Genomic DNA, 9,727 nt, shown 5'->3' with positions numbered 1-9,727 from the left:
GTAAACCAGAAGAAGCCGAAGCAGGGGTAATCATCTTGACGAAAGAAGAATTCACTCACGAATGTGCCCCCACACCCACCATGGAGCCACAATTAGAGGCAGGACACCCAACAAGAAGCTATCGCCGATCTTGTCGGGGCCTCCTAGGGGTGCGTCGTGAGTATACACCCCACAAACGCCACCTTAAGAAACCGACAGTCCGTCGAGATCGGGTTCAGTGACGAAGTGGGGATTGACAATAAAAGGTTCCCCTCGCTCTCGACGTCGGGTACTGCAGTTCTACGGGTGCAAGAGTATGCCTCCTCAAGCACCCGGGCGTCAAAATAGAAGAAGTCCAAGGGAAGAACCAGAACGAGCAAAAGGTCGGCAGGAAACGGCAAGCAGATAGGAGAAGAGGGGGGAGAAAAACGAAACAGAAGGAAAAGGAAAAGATGCCCAGCAGAATTGGAGAGGACGGCAGCAGGAGCACAAGGCTAGAAAAGGACAGGACTGTCCCAAGGAGCATCACACTCCGGCAGCCGCCCACCAAGCCCCCACACGGCGACAACGAGCTGAGCGGGGAGGGGGGATTCTCAGGTGAATGAACAATAACTTTCTGACTCTGCTGCCTAACTCGCTCAATAGATGGCGTGCTAACTGCGATATTTCGTTCAGGCAACTCCGGTTATGTGTGGCAGTTGTCGGCTTTTTGTGATATCCCGACCAGTGAGTCCTTGTTGATAGTTTACAAGCGAGGTTGGTCAGTGGGTATTGGTCAGTCTGCCCTCTTCTCTCGTTTGGTGAAGACCTGACTCCAATCTTGTGTTTAATTATGTCTTTGAAGGCGAGTAAGATTGTGAAGTGTGTGTTTAGCTCATTTATCATTGACTAAAACGAATGTTTCTTGTTAGTTTATGCGGCCTTGGGTATTGTATGGAAGTATACTGAAACAGTTGAAGGTTACTATAACTTTATAGCTTTGATACAGTAACTTTGAATTACTCGGTCGTATGACTTAATTCTGTATTGAACAGATGGCCGTAACGCTGATTTGGATGGGACTTGTAGGTCTCCTAGCAATGGGTGTAGACTCTCAAGGGAAATCTACCGTCTTAACTCCTTACGATGAGACTGGACCCCTCGCCAACGTCTCTACTAACGCCACGACAAAACGACCGAGGGACGTGATGGGAGGTTATCTCTCGACTCGGTGAGTAAACTGAACTGCACCATTAATTCTTTATGAATTTTTACCACATTCGTGTGAACAATTTTTTTATCTTCCTTAGGCCTCATGTTTCCTTCAGTGTGAAAATGGCTACAGAGAAACTTACGGCCGTCGCTCGTCTTCATTTTCAGGTAAACATTTCTTTTAATTAATACAAACTCTAAAGCATGAGGTTTAGCAGTCCGCTGTAATAAAAGTACAACATGCACTACGTAACTTCGTAATGGGACATGTAAAGACTTCAAATACACGCCACTTATATACACGCCATATGGCACGTTTAAACTCCTTAAAAATACAGCTATAACTTCAAAAAGTTCTCAAAGATCTTCTCTAATAGGGTCTAATGACTAAAACTTGTGTATTGCAGGGTACGAGGTATAGAAGAAAGATTACAAACTCGCTAGAAACGGTTAAAAGGCTATATACTGATTAACACGGGATGGCGTTCTAGTTTGTCTCGGTTAGGTATTAAATTCACATGGCAATTAGTGTTTTCTAAATTTCTAATTTGATCTGTTCTGGGTCTGGATTCCTGATAGCTCTTAATGTCGAACGTGAGATCCTCCTATTCGTCCTGAGAACTTTTTTATTTAAATTGTGGCATTTTGTCCTGGAACTATCAAATTACATTTTTTTCATTAAAAGTAAACTCTGATATTAAGTAGACTAATCTTTACACTGTAGAAGAAACTAAATTGGTTAGACACTTAACCACTACAGGAAGTGTTGACCAACACTGGAGGCGGCTGGGACACTACAACCAGTGAATTCTTGGCTCCTATTGCTGGAGGATATTTCTTCACTTTCAACGCTGTTGGTGACCGCACCAGCGACTTCACGTGAGTAGTTCACACCCCATTTGACCTACCAAAGTGCAGAGATGGAATAAATGCCTAAAATATTTGTCTAATTTAAATTTCCGTTTACAGAATGTCGTTGACCAAAAATGGCGTCAATCAGGCGAGTGCTTACGGGACGATGCCGACCTTCGAACACGCGGGTAACTCGGTGTTCCTGGAGCTCAAGAGTCTTGACAAGATATCTTTAGAGTTGCAGCAGGGCAGCATCTACGAACACCCGGGCAACGAAACCTATACATCCTTCGTGGGTTTTCTTCTTTACCGCTTGTAATAGTTTAGTCTAATGTGAAGTGCCTTTATACCAATTAAATTGCATTGTATTGTATCATGTTAATTTTAGTTTGTTGCCCATAGCTCGTATCCTGTGTCGCGTAGTCCTTAAATATGTTTGAAATGTAACTTGGAAAACTTCAAAAAGTTAGAATCTACCATGCATGGGATGAAAAGAAAGATTGTAACTATTAACTAGCGTGCCTTAACATAGGTTAACCATCCGTATGATTAACTAGCCTGTCCTCCTGAGGTTGCCAAACTTAAAGAAAATTATCTTTTTAAAGTGCCCTAACCAACCAAAGGACCCAAAAAGGGCACGATGTAACTATCGTGACCCACTTCACTTTTCTAGTGAAATTCTTGGCCTCTTGTAACGCGTAAGTGAAATGACTCTTGTAACAGCACTGCTTGTGTTGGCAAGCATAGTACTTCCTAAACGAAGTCAAGCATCTGTAGTGTAGCGGGCTACCACACACCAGGATGACACTGTAGCGGGCTACCACGCACCTGGAGGACAGGGTAGCGGGCTACCACACACCTGGAGGACACTGTAGCGGGCTACCACGCACCTGGAGGACACTGTAGCGGGCTACCACACACCAGGAGGACACTGTAGCGGGCTACCACACACCAGGAGGACACTGTAGCGGGCTACTCACAGCTAAATATCACTCAGGATACCAGTACCGAGACACACAAGACACGTGATCACCCGGAAAATCGGGACATTTTATGAGATACGCGAGAAACTGGAGCAATGCAGCCGCGACGAAGTTCAAGCAAACGAGCAGGTGACCTAACTCTGCTAGATCAAGCATTTCGGTCTCTCGAGGGGCCCTGAGAGTCAAGGGAATAAGCCACCACAGTGTACTGACGTTGAGTATCTGGTGGGAGTAGGGTTAATGTATTCTTGGAAGGGACGTGGAAACTGAAGGCTGACATTCCGAAATGTTAACTCTGAAGAGATAATTAAATTCCAAACAGATATAACATGGGAAGTAGAGCTCAGAGGAAAGACGACCCAAGACATGATGGACTACATCACGCAGAAGTGTAAGGAGGCAGCAGACAAGTTCGACCCGGTCCAAAAGGAAAGACGAAATGCAGACAAGAAACCCATGGTTTAATGAGAGATGTAAACTAGCTAAGCAACTAAGTACAAGGGCGTGGAGAAACTACAGAAATAACAAGACACACGAGAGCAGATAAAGATACCAGAGTGCCTGGAATGAATACGTCAGGGTGGTAAGAGTCGGCAAGACAACACGAAAATGTAATAGCAAGCAAGACAAAGAATCAACTGATGCATAGCCACATCAGGAAGAAAACAAGAGTGAAGGAACAGATAATGAAACAGAGGATAGGAGGCAGACAGATTCACTACAAACGATATTGAAGTGTGCGAGGAACTTAAGGAATTCCAGGTCTTCACAACAGAGCAAGGAAAAGTCCGAGATAAGAGAGGGAACAGTTAACCAGAAACCACTAGAGGAGTTTAAGATTCCCAATGGGGAGGCGAGGAAGCTTTTGCTAGAGTTCCATGTGACAGGCTAAAGACCCGGTTTGAATCTCACCATGGATACTAAAGGAAGGAGCAGAAGCTGTCTGCCACTACATAATGTGTAACAGATCACAGGTGAGCTGCCCAAAATTTGGAAGACGGCTAATGTAGTCCCGATATGAAAAAAGCAGGATAGACATGAGGCACTGAACTACAGGTCAGTGTCTAGCTTTCAAACCTTTCAAATTGAGACGATTGTGGGGAAAAAGATAATGGAACATCCGAAGCAAAAGAATTGCAATAACATGGCTCAGGGAGGGCAATTCATGCCTCACAAGGTTAAGAATTCTACGACCAGGCAACAAAGATCAGGCAAGAAGGGGTGGGCAGAATGCATATTTTTTTGGATTGCCCGTAAGCCTTTGACAGTACCAGACAAGAGTCTTGTGCACAAGCTGGAGATGCAGGCAGGAGTGAAAGGGAAGGTACTCCATTAGACAAGAGTACCTGAGCAACAGGACAGCATGTCACTGAGGAGGGTGAGGACTGAAGATTGGTGAGGCGTCACCAGGAGAGTCCCACAGGTATTAGTTCTTGGACCTGTATTGTTCCCGATATAGGTAAATAAGCTAACAGAGGGAAGAGACTTTCCTCTTAATCTTTACTGATGCAAAAAAATATGGAGGAGGATTAAGACAGATAGTTGGAGGCTACAAGATGACCTAGACAAACTGAAGGAATTGTATAACAAATGGTTACTAAAGTTCAACCCAAGTTAATGCAAGGTAATTAGGTGGAGGAAAACGCGAGGCCAGACAGGATACCGAATGGTAGATAAAGTCCTTCATGAAACGTACGGAGAAATATCCAAGAGTTGAAAATCATGCCAAACCTGTATTCTGAAGACCACATCAAAATAGCATCTGCTACGTATGCAAGACTGGCTAACATCACACTGCCTTCAGGAACCTGTAAGATATCCCTAAGAACCTTTTATACCACATATGTAAGACTAATCTGAGTATGTGGTCCCAGCATAGAGCCCGTACTTTGTCAAGCACAAGACTAAGTTGGAAAGAGTACAGGTATTCCACTAGGTTAGTCCCATAACCAAGAGACACGAGGAAAACCTACGTGAAATGCACCTCACGCAGCAGAAAGACTGGAGAGCTCTGGGAGGTATCACTACCTCCAAAATCAAGAAGAATGACAGGGAACTATCATGGGTGGTACGCAAACAAACGTGGGGGGGGGGGTCCAGGAGGAAACTACACTAGTAATTATCAAAATGCACCAAACCGGGAAGGCTATGTAGCACCATCAAATGTGCGGAATAATCAGAGGGCGCTAAATATCACCAAGGATGCCAATACGAGAACAAAAACGCATAAGGCGAACGATATCAAAAGTATCCGAGTCGCCAAGAATTCCATTGAGGGACAGGCGACTGCGAGGGGCGGTCGGAAAGCAAGACGCGCTCGTCCTGGAAGTAGAGACATTCAAGATGGACATGCACGATCGTAAGAGGGACAATGCAATTAGGACAATAAGGAGCAGGGCAGCGCTCCATCAAGTGACCATGGTTTAAGCGAGTATGGCCAATACGCATCCTCGCCAGAGCCGTTTCCCATCGCCGGCTACGGTGGAAGGAGGACGGCCACGAGAAAACATTTAAGAGTACGTAGTTTGTTACCAGTAACAGACAACCAAGAAGCCTGCCAACGGGTAAGGACGGAGGAATGGATAACCTGGTAAAAGTCAGAATACGGAATACCTTCACGAGAGATGGGACAAGAGCGAACGGATTCCTTGGCGGCAGCATCCGCACGCTCATTTAAAGACACCAATATGGCTGGGAACCCAACAAAACTCAACTGACTTAAATTTACTGTGAACAAGAAACGGCCAATGCTGGATCTCTACAACTACTGGATGAACCGGATTAAAGGACCCGAGAGCCATGAGGGCACTTCGAGAGTCAACAACAAAGGAAGATAGACAACGAGAAAGCAGGAGACGAAGAGCATAGAGAATAGCATAAAGCTCCGCTGTGAAGATGCTAGTCTCCGGAGGTAAGCGACACATAATTGCGATCAGGAAAAACAACAGAGTAGCCAACACCGTCCGCAGACTTAGACCCATCAGTGAAGATAGAAACTGAGCGGGAATGAGAAGAAAAGTGCTCAAGGAAGAGGCGTTTTAGAACCGTAGGAGGGGTAAGTAAGTAAGTAAGTAATTATCAAAAGAAGGCACCAAACCGGGAAGGCTATGTAGCACCATCAAATACGCAAAATAATCAGAGGGCGCTAAATATCACCAAGGATGCCAATACGAGAACAAAAACGCATAAGGCGAACGATATCAAAAGTATCCGAGTCACCAAGAATTCTATCGAGGGACAGGTGACCGCGAGGGGCGGTCGGAAAGCAAGACACACGCTCGTCCTGGAAGTCAGGACATTCAAGAAGGACATGCACGACCGTAAGAGGGACAATGCAACTAGGACAATAAGGAGCAGGGCGGCGCTCCATCAAGTGACCATGGGTTAAGCGAGTATGGCCAATACGCAACCTCGCTAGAGCTGTTTCCCACCGCCGGTCACGGTGGAAGTAGGACGGCCACGAGGAAACACAACACTTAAGAGTACGTAGCTTGTTACCAGTAACAGACAACCAAGAAGCCTGCCAACGGGTAAGGACCGAGGAATGGATAACCGGGTAAAAGTCTGAATACGGAATGCCTTTACGAGAGATGGGACAAGAGCGGACAGCTTCCTTAGCGGCAGCATCCGCACGCTCATTTAAAGACACGCCAATATGGCTGGGAACCCAACAAAACTCAACCGACTTAAATTTACTGTGAACGAGAAACAGCCAATGCTGGATCTCGACAACTACCGGATGAACTGGATTAAAGCACCCGAGAGCCATGAGGGCACTACGAGAGTCAACAACAACCACAAAGGAAGACTGACAACGAGAAAGCAGGAGACGAAGAGCATAGAGAATAGCATAAAGTTCCGCTGTAAAGATGCTAGTCTCCGGAGGCAAGCGACACATATAAGTGCGATCAGGAAAAACAACAGAGTAGCCAACACCGTCCGCTGACTTAGACCCATCGGTGAAGACAGAAACGGAGCGGGAGTGAGAAGAAAAGTGCTCGAGGAAAAGGCGTTTTAGAACTGTAGGAGGGGTAAAAGCTTTAGTGATGTGGGTCAAGGATGTACAAAACTGCGGAAGGGGGACTCTCCACGGGGGCAAAGAAGGAACACCACGAGGAGAAACATTAGAAACACGAACGGAAAGAGAATCCTGTAAGCGAGATAACCGGACAGAAAGAGGGAGGTGGTGAAGAGGAACAGGAACCACAGGAGGGGTAAAAGTTAAAGCACGACAGAGGCGAGAGGAAGGATGCCCCCCCCCCCCCCCCCCAAGCGGAAAATTTATTACTATATGCAGGCGAGATCCTCCATAGGGAGCCAAGGTAGGAAACATTTCCAAACCAAGGTGAGAATCTTTCCACTGTCCGGCCTCTTAGGAAATGCATGTGGATTAGTCTCTCCCTCCAAAGTCATCTGGCAAACATTTGATTAATGTACTCTTATTGTTAGTGTTCACACATTAAGGCCCCCCTCCCCCCCAATACTGGTAATTCTTGCCCCCATGGTTAAAAATGGTTACTTGCATCCGTGAAGTTAGGAATTTTTTTTGCAATACTTTACACATCCTTCACCCATCAAAGGAGTATTTTACATATTTAGCCAAGTTTCCATTTGCTATTTAAGTTTCTTTGCGTTTTAAGGTTAATCACTTCTCTGGTTAACTAGTAAGCAACCTCAAAAGATTGTGCCGGGAGAGTTAAGAGGGGAAAGAGGGACAACGTACAAGTCACCCCTAAAGTCTTTTAGGAAGTATTATGCTTGTCAACACAAGCAGTGCTGTTACAAGTCATTTCACTTATGCGTTACAAGAGGCCAAGAATTGCAGTAGAAAAGTGAAGTGGGTCGCGATAGTTACATCCTGCCCTTTTTAGGTCCTTTGGTTGGTTAGGGCACTTGAAAAGTTATTTTTCTTGAAGTTTGGCCACTTCAGGAGGACAGGCTAGTTAACCATACGGATGGTTAACCCATGTTAAGGCACACTAGTTTATAGTTTCAATCTTTCATTTCATCCCATGCATGGTAGATTCTAACTTTTTGCCAAGTTTTTTCCAAGTCACATTTCAAACATGTTTAAGGACTAAGCGACACTATACGAGCTATGGGCAACAAATTAAAATTAACATGATACAATGCAATTTAATTGGTATAAAGGCACTTCACATTAGACTAAACTATTACAAGCGGTAAAGAAGAAAACCCACGAAGGATGTATAGGTTTCGTTGCCCGGGTGTTCGTAGATGCTGCCCTGCTGCAACTCTAAAGATATCTTGTCGAGACTCTTGAGCTCCAGGAACACCGAGTTACCCGCGTGTTCGAAGGTCGGCATCGTCCCGTAAGCACTCGCCTGATTGACGCCATTTTTGGTCAACGACATTCTGTAAACGGAAATTTAAATTAGACAAATATTTTAGGCACTTATTCCATCTCTGCACTTTGGTAGGTCAAATGGGGTGTGAACTACTCACGTGAAGTCGCTGGTGCGGTCACCAACAGCGTTGAAAGTGAAGAAATATCCTCCAGGAATAGGAGCCAAGAATTCACTGGTTGTAGTGTCCCAGCCGCCTCCTGTGTTGGTCAACACTTCCTGTAGTGGTGAATAGTAGTCGTTAACCAATTTAGTTTCTTCTACAGAGAAAAAATTATTCTACTTAATATCAGAGTTTACTTTTAATGAAAAAGATGCAATTTGATAGTTCGACAAAATGCCACAATTTAAATAAAGAGTTCTCAGGACGAATAGGAGGATCTCGCGTTCGACATATTAAGAGCCATCAGGAATCCAGACCGAGAAGATCAAATTAGAAATTTAGAAAACACTAATTGCCATGTGAATATAATACCTAACCGAGACAAACTAGAACGCCATCCCGTGTTAATCAGTATATAGCCTTTTAACCGTTTCTAGCGAGTTTGTAATCATTTCTTTTCTATACCTCATACCCTGAAAATACACAAGTTTGTCATTAGACCTTATTAGGGAAGATCTTTTAGAGAACTTTTTGAAGTTATGGCTGTATTTTTAAGGTGTTTAAACGTGCCATGCGGCGTGTATACAAGTGGCGTGTATTTGAAGTCTTTACATGTCCCGTTACGAAGTTACGTAGTGCATGTGGTACTTTTATTACAGCAGGCTGCTAAACCTCATGCTTTAGAGTTTTTATTAATAAAAAGTAATGTTATTTACCTGAAAATGAAGATGAGCGACGGCCGTAAGTTTCTCTGTAGCCATTTTCACACTGAAGGAAACATGAGGCCTAAGGAAGATAAAAAAATTATTCGCACGAATGTGGTAAAAATTCTTAAAAGAATTAACGGTGCAGTTCAGTTTACTCACCGAGTCGAGAGATAACCTCCCATCACGTCCCTCGGTCGTTTTGTCGTGGCGTTAGTAGAGACGTTGGCGAGGGGTCCAGTCTCATCGTGAGGAGTTAAGACGGTAGATTTCCCTTGAGAGTCTACACCCATTGCTAGGAGACCCACAAGTCCCATCCAAATCAGCGTTACGGCCATCTGTTCAATACAGAATTAAGTCATACGACCGAGTAATTCAAAGTTACTGTATCAAAGCTATAATGTTATAGTAACCTTCAACTGTTTCAGTATACTTCCATACAATACCCAAGACCGCATAAACTAACAAGAAACATTCGATTTAGTCAATGATAAATGAGCTAAACACACACTTAACAATCTTACTCGCCTTCATAGACATAATTAAACA

The 9,727-nt window shown here is 44.4% G+C and overlaps 2 protein-coding genes across 3 annotated transcripts in view; one reads left to right on the top strand and one right to left on the bottom strand.

Moving 5' to 3' along the window:
- The first annotated feature begins 663 nt into the window (after nt 1-663).
- Nucleotides 664-2,395, top strand: LOC123763432 (complement C1q-like protein 2). 2 transcript variants are annotated; one of them, XM_045750584.2, is made up of 5 exons: nt 664-823; nt 1,014-1,189; nt 1,269-1,338; nt 1,931-2,049; nt 2,140-2,395. In XM_045750584.2, the coding sequence occupies exons 1-5, from the start codon at nt 812-814 to the stop codon at nt 2,339-2,341; spliced, it is 579 nt and encodes a 192-aa protein (XP_045606540.2). In that variant the 5' UTR covers nt 664-811; the 3' UTR covers nt 2,342-2,395. The 2 variants fall into 2 exon arrangements, with proteins under 2 accessions (XP_045606540.2, XP_045606541.2); XM_045750585.2 differs by having other exon boundaries at nt 729-827.
- Nucleotides 2,396-8,127: 5,732 nt separating this feature from the next.
- Nucleotides 8,128-9,727, bottom strand: part of LOC123763431 (C1q-related factor) — a 1,730-nt gene continuing 130 nt past the window's right edge. Inside the window, exons 1-5 of the mRNA XM_045750583.2 lie at nt 9,707-9,727; nt 9,341-9,516; nt 9,191-9,260; nt 8,472-8,590; nt 8,128-8,381 (exon numbers count right to left, since the gene is read on the bottom strand). The exon at nt 9,707-9,727 is cut by the window's right edge and continues 130 nt beyond it. Of these exons, the coding sequence (XP_045606539.1) occupies nt 8,180-8,381; nt 8,472-8,590; nt 9,191-9,260; nt 9,341-9,516; nt 9,707-9,718 (579 nt within the window). The 5' untranslated portion in view covers nt 9,719-9,727 and the 3' untranslated portion in view covers nt 8,128-8,179. The remainder of the gene's footprint in view (nt 8,382-8,471; nt 8,591-9,190; nt 9,261-9,340; nt 9,517-9,706) is intronic.

This window comes from Procambarus clarkii, chromosome 49 (assembly GCF_040958095.1).
Source record: "Procambarus clarkii isolate CNS0578487 chromosome 49, FALCON_Pclarkii_2.0, whole genome shotgun sequence".
Taxonomy (NCBI): Eukaryota; Metazoa; Arthropoda; class Malacostraca; order Decapoda; family Cambaridae; genus Procambarus; species Procambarus clarkii.
Note: the sequence above shows the minus strand (reverse complement) of the source record. Positions and strands in the feature narration are given on the sequence as shown.